The 22733-nt window shown below is 49.3% G+C and overlaps 1 protein-coding gene across 3 annotated transcripts in view; it reads left to right on the forward strand.

Annotated features, from left to right (window-relative positions):
* SH3TC2 (SH3 domain and tetratricopeptide repeats 2) overlaps positions 1-22733 on the forward strand; it is a 38729-nt gene extending 15996 nt beyond the window's left edge. For all 3 annotated transcript variants that reach the window (XM_064459039.1, XM_064459041.1, XM_064459042.1), the window contains 6 exons: positions 15-195; positions 1703-1853; positions 3349-3471; positions 4028-4178; positions 4804-5000; positions 5349-22733. In XM_064459039.1, the coding sequence (XP_064315109.1) occupies positions 15-195; positions 1703-1853; positions 3349-3471; positions 4028-4178; positions 4804-5000; positions 5349-5540 (995 nt within the window). In that variant the 3' untranslated portion in view covers positions 5541-22733. The remainder of the gene's footprint in view (positions 1-14; positions 196-1702; positions 1854-3348; positions 3472-4027; positions 4179-4803; positions 5001-5348) is intronic.

Below are 22733 nucleotides of genomic sequence, written 5' to 3' on the forward strand. Positions count from 1 at the left end.
CCTGTACCATGCAGGTCAGCTTCACATCACTGAGTCTCTCTGCCATTTCTACAGCAAAGTGTCCCCCAGTCTCCAGGCTTGCATTACCTACCATGAGCACTGGGTATCTTTGGCACAACAGCTCCAGGACAGAGAGATGGAAGGCACCATCCATCAGACCCTCAGCCAGCTCTACCAGGCTTTGGGCACATCTGAGTAAGTCCTGCCTGTGTGTAGATGCTGTTAGAGGGGAGTCCCTGCTCACCCAAAACAAGAGCAGTGAGTTTCCTAGGGTGTCCCTCGAGAGAGGTGAGGAAGTTGTGTGGTAGCTCTAGCTGCCCCATAGGCAGGCTGTGGGTCAGTGAGCTGCTGAGATTTGTGAGCTGTCAGTGTGCAGAGAAGAGGGGAACCAGTCAACCAGGGCACCACAACAATGCTGGGCAAATGCTGGGCTGTTAGCTGGGACAGAACTGGGGTCAGGCCAAACACAGTTTTCCAGAGGCATATCCAGCCTTGATCAAAGGGGACCCAGTGACAGGGAATTCATCACTTCTCTTGGAGGCTTATTCCAGTGATTAATCATCATTCACCAGTAAAAATAGGTTCCTTATCTGTTATTTGAATAAGTCTGGCTTCAGCCTCCAGCTGCTGAGTCTGCCCTTCCTATCTCTGCTGGAATATTTTCCCCAGGGAGGTACTTAAGACCCCGTATCAGCTCACCTTTCAATCTCCCACTTGACACATGCAGGTGACTGATTAGATTAGATGGCTGGGGAGAGAAAGAGACCTGAACAGACCACAGACTTTCTTCAGTCTTGGAAGGCAAACGTGTCAAATAGTGAAAAGCTAGCTCCCACATCCCAGAAGGACAAATAGGCAGGGGCTGTCATTAACTTGGGTGTTAACCTTCCCATGCTAGGTCACAGTGAGTTCAGAGGGAAGGAATTTAGGAAGCAGATGCCTGTCATGTGAACTGTGCTATTTAAGATCACAAAGTACCCCATTCCCTGGATTTGAAGGACAGCTGGAGCCCAGTTGCCAGCAGGCAAGACACCAAGCAAACAAACATGCCCTGGGCAATGCCCAGTGCTCCCTTCACCACAGCTGCCTTCTGCAGTCAGCATGTCTAGCCTGCTGGCTTGTTCTGCTGCTTATCCCTTGATCCTCTAGTGATCAGGGGCTTAAAAAGGAGCTGTAAGTTCTTGCACATGTGGCCACAGATCTGCCTTTTTGGCTGCACCAAGAGGCAAATAATTGGTAGAGGTGTGGGTCTGGGTGCCAGATGCTGACCAGAAAATGAAGGTGCAAGCACCCCCGCCTGCGTTCCCATGTGTTGTTGGGAGTCACTTTGGGGCTCACTGTCGGGGGACAAATAAGGTTTGCAGATGACTTGGATAAAACCCTTTTTATCAGCTGGAACAAGTAGGGTTGGGGAGCAGCCTTTTCGGGAGCGGGCTGCCTGAGGGCTGTGCTGAGCACTGGGGTCCCAGGCTGGTACAAGGTTGCCAGATGATACACATATGTGCACTAAAGCATGTAGACTTCCACGATTTTTCCAGGACACATCGCTCAGAGCTGTGACTGTCCATTTGTCTCTAACCCTTGGCAACTGTAGGAGGGAAAGACAGGATTGCCAATGGAGAGGTGTTGTTGTAGCTTTGCAGCCGATTGCTGGGGTGTCCTGTGATTTCTCTGTAATAACTTTTGCCTGTTATCATTACAGGACTTTGAGACAGTCTCTGGACTGCACCAAACAGAGTCTAAGGATCTTCATTGACCTTGAGGAGAGTGTGAAAGCAGCAGAGGCCTGGCTGCAGGCAGGAAGGCTCTACTATCTTATGCAGGAAGATGAGCTGGTGGAAATGTACTTTCAGGTACGGAGGAGGTGGCTGGAGTAGTCCCATTCTCACCTTGGCTACCTTGCACCTACCTGTGGTTTGGTAGGAGCCTTTTGGGGCTGGAAGACCTGGAAGGGAAAGTTCTTAGGAGCAGTGTAAATCTGCTGCTGGAAGGAAGAGCTGTTGCCTTACACTCATGCACTACCTGGCACTACATTTCCTGTCTTTCCTTCCATTCACTGGGTTTAGAGGATTCTTGGGTGAAAGTAAGTGAATTTATTGAGTAAGAAGTTGATGTAGGAGTGCCAAAGGAAGCTGGAGGTGCCATGTGACCGGTTTCCATTGAAATGCACATAGATAAGGGGTGAGGTGCCAGGGAAATGCTTGGAGACTTCTTGGAGTAGAAGACTACTGGCTTCTTTCCATCTCTAGCATTATTTTATCAGCTAAGCTGCAAAGAGGAAGATCAGCTAACAAAATCTTAGGCCTCCCTCATTCAGGGAACAGCTTCTATTAAAAGATGGGAGATCCTTTCACATGCCCAGAGTAGGCAGAGCAGAAGGCTGGTTAGGTCTGTTGGTGTTGCACTGAGCTAGGATATCCAGCAAAGCACCAGCCTGCACATATGTAGAGGATGTTTTGGGATCTCACTCTTATCCCAGAGACACTTCTGAACTGGTGAGGCTGGGTGACTGAGGTACATGGTGGGAACAAGGAGAGAAGCCTTTTCAATCAGCCACTCCAGGCTGCCCCTAAATCAGGTGGGTAAAGGCAGGGGGTTATTGGTATTGGGTGGCTGTTCAGTGACCTGGGTGAAATTAATAAGTGGCTTTGGCATCAGCCTGTTTCCTGGCATTCACAAGGGAGATCTGAGGCCCATAACAAAGAGCCATCATTGCCTCCCTGGCTCATGGTTTCAGCAGGGATGCAGGTGCTAAAGCAGGAGTGACTTCCTATTAAGAAGGGCCAATCGACACCAGATCTCAGCAGGTCATGTCTGAGTCCCTGCAGGGCCCCTTCCCCGGCAAGGTCATGAAAATGATAAACAGTCATGGTATGAGGAACGTGTTCTGGTTGGAAGGTGGCAGCAGGGCCAAGTGCAGAATTAGCAAAAATAACTGTTCTTCCCAGAAGTTATTATACCTGCCCTCCCTCCTGCTGGCTCTTCCCTTTCTTTGTATAAGCTGTTTGTTCCCTTTGTCAATCTTCACATTGGCTCCATCACACCAGTGACAGATGAGGGCCAGGACAGCTTCTGGGTGCACTGTCTTGACTCTAAATCCTGATGCTGTTGGATATTGCAGCTGATCAGTCTGGAACAGGGTTGGGTTACCTGGTTCCTGGCTCCATCCTTACACACATCACTTGCAGATGCAGCACAACAGTCCCACACGCCTGCTGGCCAACCTGTGTCCATGCTGTTTGGAGCACTGTGGCTCATGTTTATGATGACTTGGTTTTATTTAATCACACCAATGTTTATGTGCAAATGTCTCTTTCCAAGTCTTACTTCAGTTCCTTTTCCTTCTAGGCAGCCATTCAGACTGCTCTGAAATCCAAGAACTTCTCCTTGGCCATGGATCTTTATGAAAAAGCAGGTGATACCTTTTTTAATGGTAGCCGAAACAGAGCTCGAGCGGTGGAGTTTTACAGGGTACTGATCCCTCTGAGCATTTCTGTCCTTGTGTTCCCACAAAGCAACATCTGTGGGGAGCTTTGGTCCAGGGCTGGCTGCAGCACTGCATGGCCAGGCTGGAGGGATGGAGAGAGAAGAGGGATGGAGGTGGTTTTGAGTGTGCCAGAGTGTAAACATTGCTGCAGGGGGGAAGCCTAGAGCACAGACATATTTTACAATGGCTGCAGGTCAGCCCACAGATCATCTGGGAGGCGGGAACAGAGTCTTTACATTACAAATCCTGGTAGTGTTAGGTGTGAGCTGGTTGCTCCAGGGGACATGCTCAGAGTCAGAATTCCAGGCCCTGAGGAAGGGAAGAGATGCGAGGCTCTGGTTTTGAGAACCACGCTCCTCTGGGATCTGAAACTCATTTTCAAGGGAAAAAAAGGGGCTAGAACCTGAACCCGCAGCACTCAACCAAACCATTGTCTGCCTGCTATGCTTATGCTATGCCTGCTACTCTGTCACTTCTCTGTGGGCAGTGCTGTACCCATTCCTCCAGGAGCAGCCTGGACTCACTGTTCTCTCTCCTCAGGGAGGTGCTGTGCCCTTGGCCAGGAAACTAAAGGCCATTAAGACAGAGCTACGGCTGTTCAATAAGCTGGCAGAGCTGCAGATTGGGCTGCAGGGTTATGAGAAGGCGCTGGAGTTTGCCACGCTGGCAGCCAGGCTGAGCATCAGTGTTGGTGAGTGATGCACACCCATAGGGTATGGGGAATTACTGGCTCCCGTGGAGGGGGTTGCCTTTCTGGGTGAGAACAGTGTACATGTGAATGGGGGGGATCTCCTGCTTTCATACGGCCTTCGGACCTTTTCTTATCCTAAGGGGTAACATATTTTTAAGGCCACTTCCCTTTTAAAGCTGCATGACAGCCACATGGGAGAGCTCTGCCATGGCGGTGGTGGGACACCAGAGCATGGGAAGTCTGATGAAAGCACAGGACTGAACGGTTCCTCCCTGTCCTGGCTTGTCTAATAAACTCATCCCTTCCCACTACAGAAATAGTTTGAATGGGCAAAATGCCAGCATAGATGTCTGAGACAGAACCAATATTGTAATAGCCCTTTCCAGCACCCAAGAAATCCCCTGGTTGAACGATATACTCCCTGGCAATCTATCCAGCCTTGGTATCAACAACCCTGCCCATGGCTCTGATTTCTCTGGACCATCTTCAAAGCCAGCATCTCCTTATAAAGGCATGCACACCTCCAAGCTGTTGAGCAAAAGCATCCTTGGGTGGCTCAGCATGCTGGGCTGGGAATGTATTGTGAGTGTGCTGCAGGCTGACTGTATCAGCAACTCTTTTCCAGGAGACCAATTGCAAGAGCTCGTTGCATTCCACCGCCTGGCTACAGTCTACTATTTTCTGCATATGTATGAGATGGCAGAAGATTGCTACCTGAAGACACTTGCCTTGCGTCCTCCCTTACTGCAGTGCTCTGGAGAGGCCCTGTACTACTCCAAGGTGTACTGTCACCTTGGCAACCTGACCCTGCACAAACTGAAGGTAGGAAACTTCTTTCCATGATGCTGTGTTGAGCACTCTGGTGTTGATGGAGAGCTGGAGGTCGAGTATCACATCTGCTGGCAGAGCAGCCATACCTGTAGTCAGCTACATCCTGTGACTCTCCAGCCTACCTGCAGCTTTAGCATATATACACACAATGCTGGCACAACCAGGTTTTCAAGGGGGAAAGAAGTGCTGGCACTTGGCTGCAAATATATAGACCCCATTTCGATGGAGTCAGGTGTTACTGAGTTCTGCCTGGAACCACCAGGCTCTGCTCCAGCCCCCTTATACCGTGTGACCTTCAATTAAACCACTTCCTAATGCCTGCCCTATCCTTATGGTTAGGATGAACAGGATGCAGCAGCCTACTTCCTCCTGGCCCTTGCTGCAGCGACCGAGCTGGGAGATCAGGATTTGCAAGACCTCATTCACGCCAAGCTGGGTGACATCCCTGGTGCCCTGCAGGGGCCTGAGGGCATGCCAGGCTGTGCCAAGTATCGGCCCAGGTGGCTAAGTGAAGGTGGCCACGTCGTCTGACCAACCCGCCACCCCAGGGACTCACTCCAGTGTGAGCCATCAAGCAGCATTGTGCCATGCTGCTGGCATGGGTCCATGTGCTCCCCGGAACGACTATCCCAGGAGAGGTCCTACGCTGCATCCTAAGGAGCTGTCAACATTTGGTCTTCTTGTCCCTGAAAGGCAAGGGACCAGGCACTTGGGACCCTACCCTAATTTTTCAGGAGCAGGGCTGTGAACTGCAGCTCACATGGCACAGAGAGTTGGGCATCTGGGCAGGATGAGGCCCCAGCAGTGGTGCTGGAGCATGAGATGGAGTGGGACTGAGCAACAGATGGCATTTTGGGACTGTGGCTGCCCTGCCTGGAATGGGGACAGGCGAGTGCTGCCATGTGCCTGCCTGCCCCCCCAGCTGCTCCACACACCTCAGGTCCCATGGGGCAGCTCAGCCCAACCCAAATGTGTTTTAACTTGAATAGCAACTCCTTTTTTTATTCCTATCTGGTTTCTGTCCTGTCTGCTCTGCAGTGGCCTGTGACCCATACCTCTGCAGAGCCCGGCTCCTCTTTGGTACAAAGCACCACCAAAGCTTTTGGCAGTGAGAGGCAGAATTAGGGAAAGGAGGAGAAATGAAAGGCACTGGTCAAGCCCCGCCTGGGGATGAGCCCTGTATGCAGGTGGGCGGCTGCTCAGGGAAGGAGGCAGAGCCCACCCTCAGCCCAGCCCTGTGGTTCAGCCTCAGCTCTGCCACTGGAGTAACCGGCGTGACCTCTTCTGCCTCACAGCCCGTGTGCACTTTCAGCATCTAAAGCATGAGCCTGCTGTGGGACCTGCACAGTAAAAGAGCCATCAGTCCCAACCCAGCCCAGGCTTTACAGGCTAGCACCCTAACCAGCCTCTCTTCTCCAGGCTGCAGAGCCCCATGGGATGCAGGAGCACTGGGGAGCAGATGGTGAGGCTGGGCGCACAGACCTGTGCTATGGCATGCGTCCAACTCCCTGGGCAGGGGTGCTGACAAGACACAGGGGGACTTTTGGTGGGGAGAGGCAGCTGCACTGCCTTTGCATGGGTCATTGGCAGCCCAAGGAGAAGCTGGCCACCCGGCAGGCAGCAAGCACTCTTCAAGTGCCCTGAGCTGCGGGGCTGGGAGAGAAGCAAAAACTCCTCTGTGGAGAGAGCAGCAGGAACAGGAGGCACCCCGAGGAGGCTTCTCCCAAGAGCTGCTGCCCAGCACCAGGAGCAGCACACAGCTCTCCTCCACAGCCTTTCTCACCACCAGAGAGCAATAAATGCCCACGTTTGCAGCCTCGCATGGGCACGTGCCACTTCCTGGCTAATACCAACTTCGGTTTTCAGTCTGGACTGGTGCAGAGTGAAAAATGAGCAGTTTTTCCAGCTCATCTCTTTGCTCTGACAGCCAGTGGCCAGACACCCAGCTGGGGCATCACAGGGAGACCGTGTTGCAAGTCCTTCCACTTCCCTGATGTGTTCCACTGCTTGGATATGCTAAATGCAGAACATTTATTTCCTCACCGCTCTTTGCAAACACTGAGTTCATTTTCCCCTTTGCTGGGAAGGGGAAATCCCTGGGAGGCATCCATCATCTGGTCAATGAATAGTTTACTGCTTGTTTACCAAGCATTCCTGCAGTGCCATTACAGGAGCCTCAGCCCTGAGCTCAGAGGAGGTAGCTCTTTGTCCTATTTGAAATATGGCAAGCTCGGGCAAGAACTGGTCCCCAAAACCTTCCTGCCTCACTCCACGGGACTTCCTGTTCTCAGGTTAGGTGGCTCATGCTCACCATGCTAGGGCAGGATCTTTTCAAGTTTTTCACTTCAGTTCCCCTTTTTCTTTTCATACACGGGGAAAATCAGAGTCTCACATCTTCCTTCATACCAGAAGGCAGGTGGATGACTGGACATCAGGCTGTTGAGGGTGGGGAGAGAGAGAAGCTTTGATGGCTCTGGAATACCTGAGTGTCCATGTGGTGGAGAAGTGTCCTGCCCTGGCACCAAGATCTCCACCATCTTTCCTCCTGCCTGACCCCAGCACCTTGCTTAGGGATGCTCCCCAGCCCTGCTGCACCCTGCTAGACTGGTGCTCAGTAGTGCTATTTGATGAGATGAGGTCCAAGGCCACCACACGGCTGCTGTCCAGGCACCCCAGCGGGGCTTTTGTTAGCAGCGGTTGTAGTGGCTGGTGGTGCGCTGCTGGCCAGGCTCTATACTTGGAGGCTGGAATGTGGGTGGCTGTGCCTCTGTCTGTGGCAGAGCCCCCAGACCCACACCGGTGGCCAGTGGCTGTCGTTAAGCCCAGTGGGGGATGAATCATGCAGACAGTATTCCTGCCAAAATATTCCTTCCAGAGCAAAGCCTGAGGCTCTTCTGCCTAGCACCAGTGAGAAAATACGGGCTTTGTTTAAACATAGAGGGTCAGCATCTCAGCTGGTCTAAATCAGCTAAGCTCCATGAAGTCAAACAGAAATGTTCTGATTTGCAGGGACTGTGGATCTGGCCCATGGCTTTTAACCACGTGTCTTCTTTAAATCACAGCAAACAAACTTGTGGCGCCTGGGGAAACAAAAAAGAGACTTGCTCCTTGGGAATGTCCCATAAACCATCATTTCTTCTCTCCCTCATCTGCCAGCCCCGCTGTGATAAAGCTGGGCTGTTTTCCTAGTGGGATGAGAGGTCAGGGTGGCCAGGACTAATTAAACTCCATAATAAGACTTGTAAATAATGTGAAACTTGGAGCTGTCAGTCCTGCGTACCAGCTCCTGGGCCTGCACCTGAGGAAGGGTGAGGATAGCACATCTGTCTGGCTACCAGTGCAGTATCACGGGCAGAAAAGCATGGTTTGGGAACTTTGTGCCAGAGGAGGTCACCAGGAAACAAGTCCTGGGGCAGCCAGGCTGGGGATTATCATCCTCCACCCCTTCCTGGGTCAGGGGCATACTGTCCATCATGCCTAGGGCGTGGTGTCTGGGAGCTGCCTGTCTTTTAGACAGCAGGGAGCACCCACGTGTGTATGTAGGGAGGGAGTAGAGGGACCACATAAGGGGTACGCACCCTGAGGTGCTGCAGGGTGCAGAGCCTGGCCCGAGTGGTGATGTTGCTCCAAGAGAAGGTTAGAAGAGCAGGACTATAGAGACACAAGAAGTATTTATCCTGTGGTAGGCACAGGCCAACAGTGTCCAGCCCTCCTTCATTAGCACTAATGTCAGACAGAGGAACAAATAGGGGAAAGGGAAAGGATTAATCAAGTCTCCTCTTATGCCAGGTGTCATTAACTTGCTGTAGCTTGTGACTTATTTCTGAGCCACATGTGACTGTCTGCTCCATGCCGAGCCCCAGGAGTTTTCCTTCCTTCAGGCCTCAGCCAGCCAAGCTGGAAATAGCACCAATGGGGACCACGTGCAGCAGCATGTGCATTCATACAGCTGCTAAAAGCAGCACCTTCCTTCCCAGCACGTCCAAAGGGTGAAGTGTGCTGTAGGAACCTCCTCACTTTGGCGATTCTGCATGCCAATGTCTGGACATGGTGCTGACCCATCTTGCTCTGATCTTTCCCCAGTGCAACCCTCTGGGTACCAGCACTACCAGTCCTGATGTAAGCCCACCTAAGAGCCAACACTGGCACTCTGGCCCCATTTTTGTTTAATGCCTCAAGGGGCCATTTGAGGCCTGGAATAAAGAGGGATTGGATTTCTTTAACAAATATTCATTCTTGGACAGTGGAAATACCACAACAAGAATAATTCTTGGATCATCTGAGCTCTGGTATGAGCCTCCCAGGGCATTAGGAAAAAGGAAGTGCTGATAATCGTAAATACAGGTATGGACAGAAGTATAGAGTTAGCTAGATTTATTTCAGTTTATATGGAAACTACTTTTTCCTGAAGAAATACAACACCCAACAATAATAAGTACTATCAGCAGATATCCTTCATCATTCCTTCACTGGGCCTGTGCTAGATGGAGGAAACCTCCTTATTCCTATCTATACCATACAGTTACATCCCAACCTTTTTCCACCCCATGCCTCATACCCCATGGGTTAAATAAGAGATAGAAACCCCCTCTGAGTACTGTCAAAGCCTAGCAGTTAGGCAGGGAAAGCACTTACTCCTTGGGAGGAAGGTCTGAATTCTTGTGGTGTGCTGCACATATCTGGGGTGTGGATGGGAGCTGCCTCACCTATCCCCAGGACTTGCACCTGGGCCTCCTCTTAAGTGTATGCCACCACAGCTGATGCTGCTGTGCCATCCCTGCTAAAAGCACACTGTAGCTCTACAGGGCTCTACTGGAGCTCAGTGCTCAGATCCTAGGATGTCACATCATTTATCTGTCTTTATCAGCCTTGGACTTTGGTAGAGACTGGCTTCCAGCACAGCCTGCCTCTGCTGGAGGTTCATCAGTGATGTGGAGGAGCAAAGAGTCTGAGGCAGAGGTAAACCTGAGCTTGTCTTATCTCAGAGGTGGCTGGTCCTCTCCAGCCAGCATCTTCCTGTGTTGCTTGGAACAGTAATGAGAAGTTGGTAAACACCAGCTGTTCTGCTAAGCAGAGCTTGGGGAGGTATGTAAACTGGCCAATTTAGATTAAAAATAATGTATTTTCACAGCAACCTGGGATTTTGTTCAGTGATAATTGGGATCATAAATATGTATACCAGGAGGTGTAGCAGAGGTTGATGCCAGGAGGCTGAGCAACAGCCAGGAGTCACTAACTGTAACTGCATGTGTTTAAATAATCCTTCCCTTCCCTGCACTGTGGTAAGGCAGGCAGCAGCACAAGGCAGCCTCTCTATGTGTGCTGAGATGGGGGCCTATGTCTGTGCTGCTGGTGTCTCTGCCCTGGGAGCTTGCCGTGTCCCTTGGGGAGGGGATAAGCAAAACTAAAATAAGAGGAAGGTCAGGGCAGTTGGGAAGTGGCCAATGACTATGGACAGGGAATAGTGAGGCCAGGTGTTAAAAATTCCTATCTGAGATTAAATACTTGTGATGATATGGCATCAGGCATGGGTTAGCCCTGGAGCTGTCATCCCTGCTGTCACTAGCCACAGAACACACAGGTATCACCAGGACTTACCAGCACTGATTTCCAGAGTTGCTTTCTGCTTTTGTGGGCCCTTTGCATTCAGCAGGACTGGTGGGAGACCATCACTGGATGCTGTGCTGGGCTTTGCCAGGGAAAACATCTCTCTGATGTTTTCAGAGAGGGGAGAGAGAACTGGTGAAATGGTGAACATGGTGAAGAAAACATTATCCCTTCCAAATTCACAGCTGCTAGAGACCATGTGTGCTGGTACAGGCACACATAGAAGGGCAACTGTCTCTCCTTGGGCAAAGAGCTTTACGTTCCTGCCTTGTCTCAGCTCTGCAGACAAACACAATGGTGCCAGGGTGCACTAAGGGTCCTAGCTAAGCTGCTTATAGCTCCCCAGCTCCCGCATGTTGTCCAAACATCTACGTTCCTCTGAGCAGGAAACAGGCAGGAAATGTGGCAGCAAGAGGCTCCCCTCACCACAGCACTGGAAACAAGTGTAGGAAACAGCATGAGTGCCAACAATTTCCTTCACACTACGGGGGTGGAAGGGAAGACTGTATTTGGCTGCATTGAAGACTGTTGGGTACAGTCCAGGAATCAGGATGAAGACAAAGCAATGAGCCCCTGAGCAAGAGACAGGCTTTGAGAAAGGAAGAACAAATTCTTACATTACAAAATTCCCTTTGTGCATTGGTTATGGGGTGGTTGTTTTATTTTTCTCTTTTGTTTAGGTTTTTTTTCTTTCTTTTGCACCTGCTCTGACAGTGGCTTTGGGGCCACACAGGAATGCATAAACATACATCAGTGTGTAGGGAGCAACGGCTGCAGCATTTACATCCTGACTCTAAGGTTTAATTCTGCCTGGGACACATTTAGTTCCTTGCAGCTGGTTTTTGAATTGCAGCATGACTTTTTCTGACTGCTGTCCAAGACTGAATCAGGTTTAAAACCCCCCTTGCTCCAGTGCTTTCAGAAGGATTTGCAGAAGTTCTTATATGACTCCAGTGTGTCAGGCTTGTGTCCTTCTGAAGTCTCTTCAAGACTTTCCGAAGCCATTAGCTGGGCTTTCCTGTCTTGTCCATCTCATGACTTGACAGAAGAATAAACTCTGTGCTCTGGTGGTAGCTACCCGTGGGGCAGACCCTGCTGGAGCACCACTAAGGTACACGGCACCTGCAGGGTTGCTCAGTATCCCTGGGCAGCCAAACTCTCCAGGAGTGTCATTGCCTTCTGACTTGTCTCTTTGTCCTCTGAATCTGCATAATCTTATGTCTATTTTGGAATCTATTTGATACTCCAGAAGCTCCAGTCTTTGGGGATGACAGGACCTGCTTTGTACCTGGCTTCTTCTGCAGAGTAGGGTTTGTGAGTCTGTCCTGGCTCCTGTCAGTCCTTTATCAGCTCTGTTTTCCTTGTGTGTCCTACTGAACTCCTCCTTAAAGTGCCTTTGTCTGGGGTTGACATCTTTTCCTCTTAAATGTCCTTGATGCTGTCTTGATAAACTAGTAGACATGAGCACTTGCGGGTCTTAGTTTAGTATGGTTTGTTCTCAGGTTCCTTCCAAATCTGCCTTGAAAACTGGCAGATGACTACTTTTTTGATACCCTCTGTGCTCTCAGTATTAATCTCAGATAGTAAATCCTTTGATCTTGTTTATCTGTTGTATTTTCATGTGGAAGGATACAATGGATATAGAGACACTTAGGAAAGAGTGTCTATTAGATATTTTACAAATCGTAATAGTCTCTGAAAGGACATCTGGTGATTTGCATTTGCTTTTTGGCAGGAAGGTTGTTGCCTTTGGAAGTCTGCAGGTGTCCCTTCGTTGGTGTCACAGCTGTTGAAAATTTCATCTTTCTTTTGTCTAAGCTGAAATCTGCTCCTGCCTCTTCTCGAAGGTCTAAGCCAGGGCTGCGAAGGGTGATGTTTCAGTGCCTTCAGTGCCAGAATGTCATCTGCTGTCAAATGGTCCCACAAGCTTGGCATGATGCTGGCAGTCTGTTCTTCCACTTTGCATTTTAATTCAGCGTTGTGACTGTTTACATCTGGCTGGTGGAGAAGGAAAATGTCACATAAGACCTGAGAATGGCTGATGGGCTCTGCCTCATTGGTGTAGGGGCCTCTCTTCCAATTACTGTGTTCCTTCCCTTATTTTTAGTTCCAGTGCAGTAGATCTTCCCTGGGCAAGATCCTGTACTGCGTGAACCATTCCTTTCTTTTTACTGGTACCACTTCTGTAAGACTGCCCCTCCTGGAAAACCATCTTGGGTACTTTACTCTGTGTTAGTAGGGGCATGGCACAACACATTTCTTGCATTAGGGTCTTCCTTGTGCTTTTCTTCTGCCTGTAATGCACAAAGATTTCCTCTGAGGTTAGTTGGCACTGGATTTGTGAGCTGGTGGTATTGCCTGCACTGACCAAAGTCTCCAACTGCAATGCTTCCCGTGGTGTTGTGGGAATTTCCACTCCGCAGCTTGTGCTGTGGTTGAGCCAGCATAGACACTTCATTGTGGCTTTGCCTGCTTGGGCTGTGCTGTCTCCACTTCCAGAGCGCTGAAGAGATTTCTGTTCACTCCCAAATCCCCTGATGTCCTGGTGCCATTTTTGACACCAAGTTTGAGGCTGATCTGCATGCAGCTGCCCTGCTTTGACTGAGATTGTATGGGCACTCATTTCTCTGAAAATTTGCACTACCTGCAGTATCATCCTTGGGCATAATCTGAAACCCTCAGTCATGGCTTTGGTGGGGTAGCTTTTGCCCTTGCTTTTCTGCTCTGTAAGCTTTAGGTTAACGATTTCATTTGCCATGGTGACCATACAGGAACCGTATGCACATAATTTTCCATTGTCATGTTTTACTTGGCACCACCCACAGACCTCTCTTTGCAGTTATCTTTCTGCTTTTTATCTCTGCATACTCTGCTAGATGTGCTTTGCTTTTTTCTCTTATTTTCTTTGCTGGGCTGTGGAATATTGCTGAGTCTGCTTCACTCACCCAGCAAGACTGCCCTTACGTGCCCTGTCTCCGACAAGTTCCTTCTTCCCATTCTGTAGTGAACAGACACAGCTCTGAAGGCTGGATTATCTTACAGGTTTGTGAACTTCAGCCGTACACAAATACGTCATTTTCCAGGCTCATAACTGGATGTTGTTTTCTTGGATCACAACTGTTGACAATGTGCTGCTCACTGATGTGACTGCTAGAAAACATCAAAGCCTTTCCCATGCCTACCTGTCCCTTCTTCAGGTGGGATGCTGCAGGGGTTTTCCAGAGCCACTAGCAACATATACACGTGCAGCCTGTGCCTGTTTCTCCTTGTAACACTGATGCTCTGGCTTCATGACCCTCTCCCAGTCAGCTTTGCTGCAGTTTGGCTGTCTCCACACTGTACTCTGAAGAATGTTCAATTGCTAAACACTTCCCATCTTGTGTTGAAAGGCCTGGGGCCTGGAACCTGGTGTACTGCTGTGCATACTGTTTTCTGGGTGCCGTTTGTTTGGTTTTTGTTTGCCTTGCTGGATTTCTTGGCTCTGCCTGTGCCTATGGGAGCCAAATTGTCTCTTTGCCCCTGTTGGTGCTTTAGCCAAAGAAACAGGGAATTGGCATGGCACAGCTGTGGGCACTCCTCTCCATGCTTTTAGCCAGCTCTGCTCTTGGGATGATATGACTACAGGCACGTGGCTCTGGACCCACTTGCTAAACTCTGCTGAGAGGCAGAAGTCATTTGCTTGTCCATGGGTGCCAGGCTAAGACAGTGTCCCCACCTGTGCCTGGTGCTTGCTACAGCAAGCATGTGGTGGCCCAGCATATGACACAAACCCATCCTTCCTTGCCTCCTGCTCCAGGTCCTCCAATGCTCCCTGAAAGTACTAGTCCCTGCCAGTCTCTATAGTCCCAGGTGTTGCCTTTATTGCTTGAGCATCCTCCTAATGGGCCATGAGGTAGCTGCCAGTGCACTGTTGGCAAGCTTCAGTGCTTGGTCCAGGGCAAGGCACCAAGGAAGCTGCAAGTACTGTTTCCTATTCTCCAGTCACATATCTACCAGACATATGCTACTGCAGGAGCCTGGATTTGCTTGATTTGGCAATCTGAAATGGCCAGTACCCTTGTTTTCCCAGGACTGCAGGAGGCTTGGAGGTTATAGTGCTGCACACTAGCAGCTGAAAGTAGGGTGAAGCACTGCCTGGCCAGGGCAACACTGCTCTGATCCCTCACCAGCCTCCTGTTGTTCTGGAACTAGTGTCCAAAGCAAAGGACACTGTGACACCCATCTACAAGAAGGGCTGGAAGAAGGGTCTGGGAACTACAGGCCTGTCAGCCTGACCTCGGTACTGGGGAAGGTTATGGAGCAGATCATCTCGAGTGCCATCACACAGCATGTACAGGACAACCAGGGGATCAGGCCCAATCAACATGGCTTCATGAAAGGCAGGTCCTCTCTGACCAACCTGATCTCCTGCTGTGACAGGGTGACCCACCTAGTGGATGAGGGGAAGGCTGTGGATGTTACCTACCCAGAACTTAGCAAAGCCTTTGAAACTGTCTCCCGCAGCATCCTCCCAGAGAAGCTGGCAGCTCATGGCTTGGATGGGTGTGCTCTTCACTGGGTAAAAAACTGGCTGGATGTCTGAGCCCAGAGAGCTGTGGTGAATGGAGTTAAATTCAGCTGGTGTCCGGTCACAAGCGGCGTTCCCCAGGGCTGAGTGTTGGGGCCAGCCTTGTTCAATATCTTTATCAATGTTCGGGATGAGGGGATTGAGTATGCCCTCAGTATGTTTGCAGATGACACCTAGTTGGGTGGGAGTGTTGATCTGCTCAAGGGTAGGAAGGCTCTGCAGAGGGATCTGGACAGGCTGGCTGGATGGGCTGAGGTCAATTGTATGAGGTTTTACAAGGCCAAGTGCTGGGAGGCACTTGGGTCACAACAACCCCATGCAATGCTACAGCCTGGGGAGGAGTGTCTGGAAAGCTGCCCAGTGGAGAAAGACCTGGAGATGTTGGTCAACAGCTGGCTGAATGGTGCCCAGGTGGCCAAGAAGGCCAACAGCATTCTGGCTTATATCAGGAATAGTGTGACCAGCAGGAATAGGGAAGTGATTGTGATATCCTGAGGAAAATGGTTTTTTTTGCATTTTCCACTAAGCAATAACATGAACTATGTGAGCCTGGCAAAGCAGAATTTGATGGCCAGAGATGGGGACTGAGAGATAGAGAAGCACTTGTTTTAGGACTATGTCCTTGAGGAGAGCTGAGAGACTGATCAAAGCAAACATCCCGACTGAGAAGTGGCTGAGAACTGGGAGATAAAGTGCATAGTCAAGGAGAGCAACTAATTGGGATATAGATAAGAACTAAGTGCCCATTAGGGGAACTATCCTCATTTTAATACTAAAAATCAGGCCCATACACCATGAACTGACCCCCCTCTAGTAAGTACCTTGATCTATGAGCATGTGTGGTGAATTAAGTGAGAAAGAAATTAATCAATTATTAGCTGAAGTGTGTGAATATTAGCTGTGACTGACACATTTAACTGTACAAATGCCCTGTAGTTTCTCGGTGTGGGGTACTAGTTTTGTGGGGTTACCACCTAGCACCAATCTTTGCACAAAAATGACTTGAATAAAATACCTCCGCTCTGTGTGTAGTTTAGTGTCTTGCACACCAGGTGAACGAACCCGCTTTTCTGGATAACAATTGTGCCACTGTACTGGTGAGGCCACACCTTGAACACTGTGTTCAGTTTTGGGCTCCTCAGTACAAGATGGACATTGAGGTGCTGGAGCGTGTCCAGAGAAGGGCAACGAAGCTGGTGAAGGGTCTGGAGGACAAGTGTTGTGAGGAGCGGCTGAGGGAGCTCGGGTTGTTTAGCCTGGAGAAGAGGAGGCTGAGGGGAGACCTTATCGCTCTCTACAGCTACCTGAAAGGAGGTTGTAGCAAGGTGGGTGTTGGCCCCAAGTCACTAGTGATAGGAAGAGAGGAAATGGCCTCAACTTGCACCAGAGAAGGTTTAGATTGGATATTAAGAAAAAATGTCTTTACTGAAAGAGTGTTCAGGCATTGTAACAGGCTGCGCAGAGAGATGATGGAGTCACCATCCCTGGAGGTGTTCAAAAAACATGTAGATGTGGCACTTTCAGGATATGGTTTAGGAGGCCTGGTGGTGTTGGTTTGATGGTTGGACTTAGAGGTCTTCTCCAACCTTGATGATTCTATATTTCTATAAATACCTGCTCCCTGGACATAGAATTTCTCCAAAGGGATTGCACTGTCTGAATTACAGAGAAGGGGAAACATTTATAGGTTGTCTGCAGAGGACAAGGAGATGAAGATGCTCAGATGGCAGGTGAACATGTGGGAAATGATGGGAGGTGGGCCTGGGAGGTTTGGACCACAGGGGAGAGAGAAAATAGCAGAGAAACAGACATTTTTGGAAGACTGAGATGTTGCCAACACCTCTTGCCCATCCCCATGTGAGTGCATGTGGGCAGGGGGTGTATGTGTAAGAGAGAGAGAGAGAGAGAAGCTCAGGAGTAATTAACAGCTCATTATTTCCTACATTCCAGGCTAAAGGCCATTTCCTTGGGCAGCCTCACAGACGCAGTTCCACTCTCACAGGCATTCTGAACCCATCCCCTGCCAAACCACAGCTGCCATTCCTGTGTGATTGAGGGAGAAGGGCCCTTTCCTTCAAACAAGGGTGAGAGGCCTTGGCTGATGCAAAAGTAAACATGAACCATGACCGGGACAAAGGCCATTATCATGGACAAAGGATGATGGGTCAGCTGCTGTTGTAAACAGTGCCTTTCCTGCCCTCCCCGTGCACCAGGCTTTCCTGGAGACCCTCTCTGGCCCCTGCTAGCCTGGATGTTCTCACTGCATCTGACTTCCCTGCCTTGTTTTGGTGTTACTTTCCAAAAAGCTCACAGCTGGGCAGATGTGCAGAGTAGTGCTGTTTGGTATCTGTGTGAGAGGAAGATGATGAAGGCAGCAGAGAAGGGGAACTGCAGTCACTCCTCACTCCTGGGAGGTGCAGGTATTTGAAGTATTGCTTTGGTGTTCATCCACCTACTACTGCAGCCCTTCCCAGGCACCCCACTCTCCAGGCCTGGGAGCAAAGCCCGTCTGTACCTGTCATTGTGGTGAACTGCCCAGGAGGTGTATGCTAAGCCCCCTGGCTCACTGGTAGCCCATTTGCACTGGCCTTTGGAGCAGATAATGTTCCTGCTCTGTCCCATCTTGCTCATAAGCAGCAGAAGAGGAGGAGGGGATGATAAATGGAGACAGATGCTGGTCTGAAACCAAGTGCAAGCAAGATGGAACATCTTTAGTGGGGAGATGCTTTGCAGCCCTCCTTTGGGATGGAGGACCTCTTAGCTCCCTAGTGGTGCTTCAGTGGAAGAAAGGTGCAGCACAAGCCAATTCCAGAAGGCTGCAGGTAGCTGTCCTCAGTGTCAACCTGTGTCTGGGTGTTGGTACTTGCCTAGGGTAAGGGACGAGCTGGCAAGCATGCTGCCAGTATGGTGAACGACAGGGGACAGAGCTGTAGGTGACCACCTCATACCCAGGGCTTCTTGTAGTGAGACAAATTGGCTGATCTCAGCCCACAGTGGCCTGTAGATGCAGAGATAAGCTAACACTCAACTCACTTGGGAACGTGGCTCTCAGCCAGCCTTGTCCCTTTCTCCTCTAGAAAGCATTGATTAAGCTGGATTTACTCACCTACAGGACACCTCAAGTCAAGACATGTCTAGGGTAACTGTTTATGCATTGCTTCTTGTACAATTAGACAGCAATAAATTTCTTGTACAATTAGACAGCAATAAATTATAATCATTATCAGGTTCTGACACTGGATTGTGTAAACACTTAAATTACCCTTCTGGACCTCAAAAGGCTTGTCCAGCCAGGCTTGGGGAGCTCCTCTGCTCCCACTCAGCCCAGACACTTGTGTCTTTGCCCCCTGTGAGTGGCTGGCAGTTCTTGATGGCAGGAGGCTGGTTGGAGGGACTCTATGTCCCTGCCTGGCCTCCCACCGAGTGCACCTCCAAGGTGTTAAGCAGCTCAGAGCCTCACCCTGTGAGTGAACAAGGGCCAGCCTTGATGGACTGCAATGTGTGCCGGGATGCATGCTGTAATTTATGCATTTTTTGTGTGCTAATATCAACAGAGATGGACTTTGTTATGGTTCTGAAAGCAGCAGGCACCAAACTGCAGCCCAAAACAAGGTACAGCTGCTTTAAGATGTTCTTCAGGCTGGCAGGCTCTGATCTGCTGCAGACATGGCACATGCAGACTATACATCACACTGTGACTGATAGAGTGTTTCCCTGCTGCAAGATGGAGTTTTCAAAGGTTTTGAAAGCAGGTTACAACCTCAGTTACTTCCCTCATAGTACCTTTTAAAATCCCAAATCTTTTCTTATTATTCAAGTTTTTATCAATATTAATTCTGAAAGTTATCATTACGGGTACCCCAGGACACTAACACGTATTCCCCTATTGGCCCTAGATCTCCTAATTTAGCTGTTTAAAAAGACATCCAGTCCTGATTTTCAAAGCCTGCAAATAACAGTGAATCACTCCATTCCTGTGCATGCTGTTTTGCTATTTAATTACTTACCCTGCTTCCTATTCTGCATTTGTCTGATTTCAATTTCCAAGCTCTTGATCTGCTACTCAGTGAAAGACCTTCTTATCATCACAAAGCTTTTTCCAGGATGGCATTTATAGCCTGTAATCAAGTTACCCATCTGTCTACTAATTTCCAAATTAAATAGATTGAGCTTCTTTAATCTGTTACCACAAGTCCAGGTTGCCAGATCTTTTTTATTTTCTTATACATAGAGTGCACCTCAGCATGAATTATAGGTGTCATATATGTCCTGAGGGAGCTTTTTAAGGAGAGGAGAGCGAACTTCTCCAAAACTGGTTGAACTTTGCAGTTCAGATTAGCATTGCACTCACTGGTTTTGATACTGCTTCCATATATTAAGTAATGTGGTTAATATTCAGTTCCACAGGTTAATAAACATGACCCTTTCCTGGCTGCCTTTAGTTAGGCAAGATGATGTTTTTATACTGCAAAACTCAGCTCCTGTCCTGAAGCGCTTACAATTTCATGTAAGACAAGGTTCAACAAGGGAAGCCATTTACACAGGCAGATGAAAAAGCACCAGGGGATGTGGTGACAGGTTTGCCTGGGTACAAATGTCTGCTTCATGCTTACAAAGATGGCTAAAGCCATGTAAAGGAATGGAAATAAGTGCTGACATGAGGGAAGCATCAGCCACAGGCACATTCAGGAGCAACGCAAGTCTGAGTACAGTGGGTGAATCTGTGTGTGCAACTGCGGCTGCATGGGAGCCCAGTGCCAGGAGCCAAACTGGGTCTCTTGGGGCAGGCAGCCAGTGTTGTCTTCAGCTGCTCTCTGTGGATGGGAGTGTTCCTTGGTGTGCTCGGAAGAGCTGGTTGAGGATGTTGGGCTGGTGGTACAGAGGCAGTAGGAGAGGAAGAACAGGACATGGTGGGAGAATTGCTGATGGGACTGTGCATGGGGATGGTTTTGGAGACTGAAGAACAGTCCATACACCACTTTCTTGGCTCTTGTTCTGTGATAGGTTGGCTATGCCAGGCTCACAGGGCTGTGATTACTGCTCCCAGGGACATGCCACAAGTAGCCACAAACTTGTTATCATTGCTCAGTGACCAAGCCTGGCCATGACTGTGTTCCCCACCGCTGTGGATTCATCAGTTCTCAGTGGTTTGAGACTGCCAAAGAAATAATGAAATAGACTTTAAACCCAAACTGGGAAGTTTGAGTCTGTGGGATATTTCCCACAGCCCTGCAGTCAGTTTGTCTGCTGCCAGCACAGTGCCAGAATGTCTGTGCCTTAGCCACCTCCACCTGGAGCTGCCTCTCTCCTGCCATACTGGATGGGGGCTGTAGGAGCAGCACAAGCAATACTGGGTCATTGGCTTACTTGGTTTATCATGAAATTATTCATTCAGACAGGCAGCTCCTAGGATAGCCATCTGGCTGCTTAATTTGTTCACTTCTACAAGATCAATATGGAAAGCTTTGTTCTGAAGAGGCTATTCTGCATTTTCTGCATTTTTTTAGGGTATGGGAAGGCTGGGGTCTGCACCCAGTGGGTTGGCCTGGAGGATGGGTTTTTGAGGGACAGTGTCTAAAACTCAGAAGCTGTCTGAGAAAAACATGAGCCAGGACTGGCAGGTGGAAAGGCTGCACTTGGCCAGGTAGAAAGGGCTTACCATGGCAAGGAGCACTGGCTGCTCCAAAGCAGGACTGTGCTGGATTGCCCCAGACCTCTTCCAGAGAGAAGCCCAAGCTGGAGCCTGTAGAAATCATCGCCACCCACCAGATGATTGCCTGTTTATAAAAAACCGACAGATTTTTAAAAACGACTGATATTCAGTGACTGCCCAGGAGACATGGATTGATTTCCTGCTCATCAGCCAATCTTTATTATTATGCATAATTTTAGTTTCATAAACAAAAGGCAATTAAACCAAAGAGATTAACAGTAGATACCTATAACTTAATTTACATGTAATAGCTTTATTAGCTTAAAGCCTAGAACATTCCAGGAGAGTTTTAGCCCGTGTTCTTGACATATGAGTGCTCATGATAGCTCTCCGGCAGCTTTAACAAAGTATGTGTCACAGTGCCTTGAACAGAGGCAGACTCTCAGAGAAGTCAGTGATCTTCTCCCACCCCTCCTGCCAACATCTGCAGTGCCAGGTGCTCACGGAGGCAAGAGCACCCCAGGGTTCAAGAGCTCTGAGTCTGTATTGAGGTGTGTGTTAGTCTCACTTCAAAAAGTGCTCACATTTCAATGTATATTAGCACGTTATCTCAGAAAGCTTGCCCCACAGCTGCTACTTCACAGGGCACCCGAGGCGAATGCCACAGAGTACTCGCTGGCCCTGTCATTTCTTGTACATGTCATGGCTTCATCATATGTCTTGTTAGTTAATTAGAGGACAGAAAAGCAAGCGGTGGCAGTCAGAGAAGCCCTACAAAATGTGAAAAATGTCATATGAGCTCAGAAAGTAAAGCCCAAGGTGCTGCCCTTTGTGAAAGCCACGCTTTGGCCTGTTGTTCAAGATGAACATGGAATGCAGGCAGATGCTTGTGCCCCACCAGAACAGCTCTGTTAGTGGAAAAGTACACTTAGCACAGCACCTTGCTGCTGCACTGTGCCCAGAGGACACGGCACGTCCAAGGGTGGCCATCAGCAGCATGCCATTGCCCCACCTTTCAGCAGGGACTTCTCACTGCAGATCAGTGTGAAGGAAGCATCTCCAGAGAGTGTCCCATGCTGGTACACTCTGGCTGCCTGAGGCCTATCCTCCAGTTTTTGAGGGTGATTTCCAGCATTGCATCATTTTTACGGTACTGGACCTGAGTTCCACTGCCCTGGGGAAGCCAAGATGCCTGTTAGTCATGTGGTGGGTGATGACTGCTCTGCGCCTGTTTTGCTGTGAGCCCTTTCTGCCAGCCTAAGCTATCCTATTAATTTATTAACTGAACAAATGGCATTTCCCCAGCTCTGCAGTGATGCCCACTCTCTGCCCCATACCACAACCAGCCAAGGAAGCACCGACTCTTGCCCCCACCAGCACCAAAAGAGAACAGGAGGAGGTTGTCAGCCTCTGCCCAAGAGGCAGACCAGGCAGTGCTGAATTTGCCTCTGTGCAAATCAACCTGAAAAGTGAAAGACCTTGCTGTAGAAGTTCCACCAGTGCCCTCCTGCAGCCCACACCATGGGCAGCACATACATCAGTGCTGTCCCAGGCTTGCTGGGGAAACAGGAAGGCAGGAGTAAGTCTTCCATTGCAAAATGCATATGGTGCTTTCTGGAATTTGCTTTTGCCATGTGGCGTGCAATATTGATTTTTAAAACCCTTCTGCTGCTTATTTAGTTCTGAAATCGAGCAGTGTGCCTGTAAGCTCTAAATTTTAGGGAGTATATCGTACCTGACTAATCTTATGGTCTGCATTGCCTTTTATCTTGGCCTGCTATTAATTTAACAGCAGATCTCTCTTTGTCAGTTTTGATTCCTGGGGCACCATATAATTTCATTTGTAAATTGATTTGTGCTTTCTGATACTTCAATAAACCCATTTGGTATAAACACA

Source organism: Phalacrocorax carbo, chromosome 8, assembly GCF_963921805.1.
Source record: "Phalacrocorax carbo chromosome 8, bPhaCar2.1, whole genome shotgun sequence".
Taxonomy (NCBI): domain Eukaryota; kingdom Metazoa; phylum Chordata; class Aves; order Suliformes; family Phalacrocoracidae; genus Phalacrocorax; species Phalacrocorax carbo.